We start from the raw sequence: 8,235 nt of genomic DNA, 5'->3' as shown, positions 1-8,235 counted from the left end.
GTAGCTGATTCAGAAGCGCCAGATTGTCATAGCAAAGTCAGAATTACCTCCTCTCCTAGGTTCACGGTGGTCCATAAAATGCATTGCTGTTCTGTTGTAAGTAATCTTAAAGATTCCTAAATGCATCTACTTTCAGAAGGTCAAATAAAGTGCTTTTGCTTTCACACTGAAACACACAGCGTCTCCCTGACATGGCTGCTTCAACACTAACTGCTGTTACTGAAACTACACCTTCTTTCTTTGCGTGCACATTTGGGCGCATTATGCAAATATTCCCACATAGTGACCTAGATATGTGGGGGCGTGTTAGAACGAGCCGTTTTAGGGGGGCGTGGCAGAGTCTTAACTTTGATAAAGAATATCTCTTTGGTTTTGAGACTTTAGTATAATTTAACTACATAATACTGTTTTTATTCCATTGTATAAATGAGCAGTTTTTTGTATTAATATTTAGTAGTGATGCACGAAAATGTCCACAACCGAACATATTTGGACAGATGATTTTCGGTTGATATAATTGAAAATTTGATAAAAACTGCAGATGAAATGTGTATGTGCAACTCAGTTTTCACTTGAGTGTCGATTATTGAATAAATGTGATTATTACATTTATTCATAATTTATTCATTATCAAATTAATTGTAGTTTTTGGTTAAAAAAGTAGTTGTATCACTAATATGTAGTGTAACATTTTCTTTTCATGTTCCAGATTTTTTTGGCAAAATAAATACAGCTTTGAATTATGTAATGAATGTTATGTTACATAGATTATACAATCTGATAGTCATAAAATTAAAAAGTGACCGACGTCAATGTGGGTAGTAATTATTTTTAGTAGTAGCTTGTAGTGTGTCTGGACTTTACTAGTTAAACATTAGAGCAGTTTAGCGGTTTCAAAACTTAATGTAAATCACACACACTAGCGGTCAAAAGTTTGGATCAAAAATGCAGTAAAAACTGTCAAATTTAAATTGACTGTTTTCTATGTGAATATATGTTAAACTGTAATTTCTGTGAGTCAAAGCTGAACTTTCAGCATCATTACTCCAGTCTTCAGTGTCACATGATCCTTGGCACTTATCTGTGTACATAAGATGAGTCTGACATGTGAATGTTTTCTCTCTGTGTGTGTGTGTGTGTGTGTGTCAGGGACACGGTTGTGCGTCTGCAGCAGGAGAATAAGACGCTGTGTGTTCAGGAGTCGTCGTACAGACACAGACTGGAGGAGCTTCAGACGCAGCTGGAGGATTCACAGCGCAGCCAGAACACACTCGAGACGCAGAACCGGTCTGTGTGTGTGTGTGTGTGTGTGTGTGTGTGTGTGTGTGTGTGTGTGTGTGTGTGTGACATGTCGGATACATCAGCGTATGGAGTGTGACGTGCTCTTTATCTGTCTGTGTGTGTGTCAGGTTGAGTCAGCAGCAGATCTCCGAGCTGAGCGCTCAGGTGGAGGAGCTGCAGAGAGCTTTACAGGAGCAGGACAGCAAGACCGAGGGCGTCAGTAACGCGCGTGCACACACACACACTGAAAACTGATTCCTTGCGTCGTGATTGTGTCTGAGCTAAAATCTCTCCGTTCAGTCCACAAACACTCAGTGCTGCTGTCTGCTGGACGATCCGCCTCATTTCAGACCGAATCGACTCCTTAATTAATCTGTCTCTGCTCTTATTGCGAACAATTCATGAATGACATTAGTCTAAAGAATTGATTCTTTATCGTTTTTCTTCTGAATGTAATAACTTGCTCCACCTCGTAAATTTGACATGAGAAAAGGAAGTCAGTGTGGGCGGAGCTGAATAATATTAATCAATAATATCATACTAACATCCAGTCAAATCCAAATGAAAGTCCTGTTAAAACAAAATTGGTAGCATTAACAATTAATTAAAAATATATTGTTGAAATGTATAGATTATTTATGAAGTATTTATACACCATTGTAGTATTTTGGTTGCAATTTACACTTGTTTTTATGGTTAATTTTTTTTAACCTTTTTAATAACACTTTTTTTTAATAATTCACATTTATAGTTTTAGAATTGATATTAAAAAATACCAATTAATTAAAAAAACTAAAACTAAAAAATATATATTATTTGCAAAGTATCCATCATTGTAATTTACACAAATTTGTATGGTTTTTTTTTTTACCTTTTTAATAACTTTTTAAACCGGTTTTTATTTTGGTGTGAAATTTGGGCTAATTTAAGAACTACAACTTTGCATATATACAGGTTTATATATATTTTTTAAATAGTTATTTTTATTAGTATTTTGTTTCTGCTCAGCATTAATTTATTTTTTATTTCAGTTTAAGTAATTTTAGTGCTTAATAATAATGAAATTATAAATGTTGCCTTGGTAACTGACTAAATTTTAAAGGTTTACATTTTGAATTGTTTGTAAATTATTTTTAAAAAATTAATATAATTGTTTTTTTTACTTTGGAGTGAAGTTTGAGCTGTTTTTGTGAGGTTCATATTGTATATCAGATAGAAGATACTCCAGTCAAATCCCTGTGAAGTGGAAGGTAAATGTGTAGTGAGTGGCGAATCTCCTCAGACAGCAGCGCTTGAGTGATTTCCATCTGTTTGTGATTGATTTGATTGATTTAATATGACTCACCTGATCATCTGATCTGATGTTAAACCACACAGTACTCTCTAAAGAGTCTCTATCTGTCTCTGGTTGATTGATATGTGAGATCTGTAACGGTTTTGTTTGCGGTGCTGAAATTAACGCCTGCTCGTCTGTTTTTATCCGCCCACCTCTCCTAATCAACCAATCATCTGCCGCCTCAGGTCATTGTAAGTACCGCCCACCGGCCCGTCTGCTTTCTGATTGGACTGATTGTTAATGTGCTGTGATCATCACTGACGGTGTGTGATCGGTCAGCGTCTCACTGCTCTCTTTCTCTTTTCTGACAGTCGTCGCTGTTGAAGAAGAAGCTGGAGGAGCATCTGTGAGTGTCTCTGTCTGTCCTCTCTGAGCCAGCGTCTTCATCAGATGTTGTGTTAATGCTGTGTGTGTGTTTGATCAGAGAGAAGCTCCATGAGGCTCATTCTGACCTGCAGAGGAAACGGGAGGTGATTGATGATCTGGAGCCGCATGTGGACAGTAACAGTGAGTCCACACACACACGACCAGCCGCAGGTCAAAGGTCATTCTGATGACATCTTTATTGATTTAGCTCACAGACACACAAGCTATTCTGAAGCTAGTTCATCAAACTGCAAGCTACTCATCAGATAAAGTATCACAAATGACTGTGATAATTAAGATTGATGAAAAATCTGTATGTGTGTATATATATATATACAGTGGGTACGGAAAGTATTCAGACCCCCTTACATTTTTCACGGCTTGGACCGAAATAAAACAATTTTTTATTTTTTTTGTCTTGCGCTTTTTGAATTAAACCAGTTCATTAACAATTCATCTGAACGAACTGATTCATTCAAATGATTCAGAATCAGGAGAGTCTGAACAGACTGGAGTGTGTTTGAAGCTTTGCATCAGTTCATTACAGTATGACAAAAAACTGATTTTTGAAGAGTAAACCATGCTTTTATTATGTTACACAACTGCTTCTTACAATAGTCCTATAGAAACATCTGAGCTGCTGTCACAATACTGAGTGATACACTGTGTGTGTGTGTGTCAGTGGCGAAGAAGATCGACGAGCTGCAGGAGATCCTGAAGAAGAAGGATGAAGACATGAGACGGATGGAGGACAGATACAAGAGATACGTGGAGAAAGCTCGCACCGTCAGTATAGACTGCAGATAGATAGTGCTGTATAGTGAGAGAACAGTCCTGCTCGTGTCTCCCTGAATGCCAGGCGTGTGTGTTTCAGGTCATAAAGACTCTGGACCCCAAGCAGAAGTCCAGCGCGTTTCCTGCTGAAGTCCAGGTGCTGAAGAACCAGCTGACGGAGAAGGACAGGAAGATACAGCACCTGGAGGTCAGACACACACACACACACACAGACTGCTGTTTATGTGGTTCTGATGATGATGATCTCACGCTCGTCTCTGTGTGTTCAGCATGATTTCGAGAGGACGCGCTCCAGACACGACCAGGAGGAGAAGCTCATCATCTCAGCCTGGTACAACATGGTGAGGAAACCACAGGAACACGCTGTCAGATGCTGCAGGAAATCCTTCATTCAAAACACTAAACACATTTAGGAGAGTTTCAAAGTTGAAAGAATACTATCATATTTTTGTTAAATGACTTTTTCAGCATTTTATTATATAATTTTTTATATCTATATGTGGCATGCTTTTAGGAAGTACCGTATTGACCCGAATATAAGACAATGTTTTTTTTTTTTCTTGGAAATACATCTGAAAAAACGCGGTCGTCTTATATTCAGGGTCTAGACTTTGACTTGTCAATAATACACCCACAACAATAGGTGGCGCCAAATACGCATAAAACAAGTGTGCCATGAATTACGTAATGTAATGCATGTTGTAAAGATCGTGAGTAAAAACGAAAGAAACAGAAAAGCTTACAGCTGCATGAGTTGTGACTGTCACATTAGCCTGATGGGACCAAACTCCCTTTGTGATTTTAAAACGTAAGACCGTACCCAGATTTGAAGACTCATTAAGATTTAACTTCTACTGTTAATAAGATTTTGGTAGGCTACTATTAGATGGATAGCCTAAATGTCCTAATTCAGATGGGCTACCTGTTTTTTTTTATTTTTTTTTATGGTATATAAAAAAAAGTGTATATTTTTTAAAATGTGATTGTTGGTACATTTTACCAGTTTTGACCATACTTTCAAAACAAATTAAAATAGGAAAAATATGCAATATGAAAATAATTGAAGACAAAATGTGTTTTACTGAGAAAAAACAAGATTTGGTTTTTAAAAAGCCTTTTTCCAAAAGGTACATCTAGAAAAAGGGGGTCGCTTTGGGCCAATACGGTAGTAAACATAAGCTAATAATAAGTTACTGAAAATGTGTTTTTAAGGAATATGTTAATTTTGTTTCTTCCTAAGTTTGATTTAAAAACTTAGGAAGTTTGCCAGGAATAAAAGGAATTGTTACATTTTGATTTGAATATATTTTAAAAGATTAACTAAATTGTTTTTTAAGACTTCATTTGATTACCACCATTTTTTTTATTAAAAAAATTTATAAATTGTATTAAATCCATAAAAAACTTGAAAACAGACAACACAAAATGACTGAAAAATAAACCTTTCATAGGGCCCTATTTTTGTTAAAAAAAATTCAATAAATTAAGTTGTTACGTTTTTCTAAATTCACTTGATTAGACATGCGTTTTAATTATTGAACATTAAAACAGATTCCAGAAAAATTCAAATGAAAAACACTGAATTTAGGGGGAGGAAAAAAACAACATTTCCATAAGATTAGTTTGTTCAACTTAAAGGGGACATATTATGCTTTTTTAAAGATCATTATTTGGTGTAACAGAATATGTTGACATATTTTTCAAATACTGTACATTATTGTAGGCATGAACATTTGGGTGCATTATGCAAATATTTCCACATAGTGAGGTAGATATGTGGGGGGCGTGTTAGAACGAGCCGTTTTAGGGGGGCGTGGCAGAGTCTTAACTTTGATAAAGAATATCTCTTTGGTTTTGAGACTTTAGTCTTTACAACTTCAGGGATCTTATCTATGCACAATCAGCTTGTAACACTCCAAAGAGAAAGAAAAACTTGAAATCGCATCATATGACCCCTTTAAACTATGTATATTTTCTGATTACAATTAATTAGACATTTTCTTTTCTTTTTTTTCTTTTGGTTACTAAAATTTAATTCTGCTATTAAGAAAATAAAATACAAATGGTAAAATTAAGCAATTAAATTCACTGTAAACCATGGCTTCTCGGGGCTTATTGCTTTTATAAAATGGTTATTCCATATGTAGTAAGGGTTCACTAAATAAAACCGAGCAAAGAAAGTGTAATGATATTAATAAAAACCGTATTCTTCCACCAAACAATGTAGTTCCTCAGAATCAGTTGTGGTTGCAACAAAGTGGTTGACGAGCAACACACAGAAGTAAACAAAGGTGTTTGTTTGTAGAGTAATTTACAACAGCTTCGAACGCGGCTCAACCAATCAGAATCCAGGACCGGAACTATCCGTTTTATTAAAAAAAAAGAGAATTTGGGGAAAAATAGAACACATTTCATAGGGCTCTAAAAATTGAATGTTTGTGAAACATTTAATAAATTGTCATTTAATTTCATAATTAATTAGACATGCGTTTTGATTACAAAAATTTAATTCAACCGTTAAAATGGAATCTGAAAATAAAACTTAAAAGAATTTTAAATTTTTTTTTTATAAAAAGGATGAGGCAGAATGATACATTTTATCTGGTCCATAAACAGTTCTACATAAACTAATGTGCATTCTAAAAATCTCAACACTTCTGATACCGAGGTAGCCTGTTCTCATTGGTCTGAACCTTAGACTGTATAAAAACATGGGCGTAGGGTTCCGGAGGTTGCCGCTTGGTCTGAACAAAATATGGCAGACGGACTGAATGTATATTTTTGATGTCCTGATTGAGCAACCGTTTCAGACTCTCCAAAATCGCGCAAATGAGGCGTTTTACCAGCATTACCGTTTCCATGTAAAATGTTAGGTATGTTAGATGAATAATTAATTTAACCAGCGTTTAAATCATTACCTGCTTCAAAATGAATGCTGTTATCGAAATCATTGTTGAAACATTTGCAGTTAGCCTACTGTACGAATAAAAACACTATAACAAAAGGACATAAACGATGAATACCTGTACAAGGCGAATGAAGGTATATGTGTAGTAGCTACAAAGCATACATCTTTATTCAGATTTCAGAATGAGCACTTTGTGTATATGTTGAGGATCTCGTCCGTCCGGTGTTTATCATGTTCATCTGATGTTTGCTTCTGTAATGTATGAACGTAGCTTGTTAATAAGCAGGAGAAATCCCCGACGTTAAACAAAGAACCGTTTACGTGCCTCAGTGTTTCTATCTCACAATTCTGACTTTATAACGCACAGTTGCTTGAAATAAAGTCAGAATTGTGGAAAAAAAGGGTCGCGGTTTCCTTTTTTATTTAGTGGCGGGAAAAGGCTGCTGTCACGTTCCCTCCACAGACTGTTTAAACACATGGACGTAGTGTCCGTCACGTCACCCGTAGGTTTCCGAAGAGCGTTTTTGAAGCTCAAAAGTGGGCGGAGCCGGCCGTCGCCATCTTGGCAGCGCTTCACCACGCGTCACTCCCGGATAATCGAAGATGGGCAAAGAGGCGGGAGCTGGCTGCTGAAGCCACGCCCACCTAGCTTGACGCCGATGACGGCAGCGGCAATCCACCTGTCACTCAAGTGGCCACGCCCTTAATTATGCAGAACTTTAAGGCTTAATATAATTTAAACGGATGACTTATAAAAAAATTCACCCTCCTCACAGTTGTCATGAAGGGCAAAATTAGCTATATAGACCAAAACCACCTTTTGAACCAGGATGTAAACATGTTTTTTTCTGCTGTAAAGTTGGGCATTTTAACATGGGGAGTCTATGGGATTGACTCCCTTTTGGAGCCTCTAGCGGCCAGTCGATGAATTACAGGTTTAGTCACTTCCGTGTTGGCTTCACGAGAGAGCGGGAGGTTGCCGCTTGGTTCCCTCGCGAAAAAGTTTTGCGAGTTTCTCAGAGGAAAGCGAAAGTTGTGCATGCAAATGCAGAATGAACAAACATGAGAGAGGGGAGGAAATGTTATATTTAAAATCTTCGTGTTCCCCTAGGAGCAGACGTTTGCTAGCGAACAAACCACTGAGATGTTTTTCTTTCGTTCTTTGAGAATCACCTTTTTTTTTCGTAAAATATTTCTTTAGACATTTTCAAAATGTTCATATGCTTTATAATACTGTACAAGTGTATAATTTTGTAGTTTATTTCATTCCTACATGGTTATCTACCACAAGTCGAGCAGTATTAAAGGAACCATTTCCAAACACAGTAACGATTTATTTTATTTCATGATGATTTTCCACTCTCTCGCTACTTTACCTTTAAATATTTCTGTCTAAATGACTTCTGTTAGATTGGCAAAACAGGATGAAATTGTACATATTCAGAATTTTGTAATTGGTAAGATTTTTAAAGTTTTACAAGAAGTCTCTTCTGCTCATTTTTAAAAAAAATCAGAAATGCAGTAACATTTAGAACTATTTAAAATGACT

The 8,235-nt window shown here is 36.3% G+C and overlaps 1 protein-coding gene across 1 annotated transcript in view; it reads left to right on the top strand.

Annotated features, from left to right (window-relative positions):
• Positions 1 to 8,235, top strand: part of hook2 (hook microtubule-tethering protein 2) — a 22,610-nt gene that overhangs the window by 12,350 nt on the left and 2,025 nt on the right. The window contains exons 10-17 of the mRNA XM_016252864.1: positions 1,150 to 1,287; positions 1,410 to 1,497; positions 2,803 to 2,808; positions 2,929 to 2,963; positions 3,042 to 3,124; positions 3,666 to 3,769; positions 3,858 to 3,965; positions 4,048 to 4,119. Of these exons, the coding sequence (XP_016108350.1) occupies positions 1,150 to 1,287; positions 1,410 to 1,497; positions 2,803 to 2,808; positions 2,929 to 2,963; positions 3,042 to 3,124; positions 3,666 to 3,769; positions 3,858 to 3,965; positions 4,048 to 4,119 (634 nt within the window). The remainder of the gene's footprint in view (positions 1 to 1,149; positions 1,288 to 1,409; positions 1,498 to 2,802; positions 2,809 to 2,928; positions 2,964 to 3,041; positions 3,125 to 3,665; positions 3,770 to 3,857; positions 3,966 to 4,047; positions 4,120 to 8,235) is intronic.

The sequence above is a fragment of the Sinocyclocheilus grahami genome, unplaced genomic scaffold (genome assembly GCF_001515645.1).
Source record: "Sinocyclocheilus grahami isolate Dianchi unplaced genomic scaffold, SAMN03320097.WGS_v1.1 scaffold1135.1, whole genome shotgun sequence".
In the NCBI taxonomy this organism is placed as follows: domain Eukaryota; kingdom Metazoa; phylum Chordata; class Actinopteri; order Cypriniformes; family Cyprinidae; genus Sinocyclocheilus; species Sinocyclocheilus grahami.
This window is presented reverse-complemented; position numbering and strand designations above follow the sequence as displayed.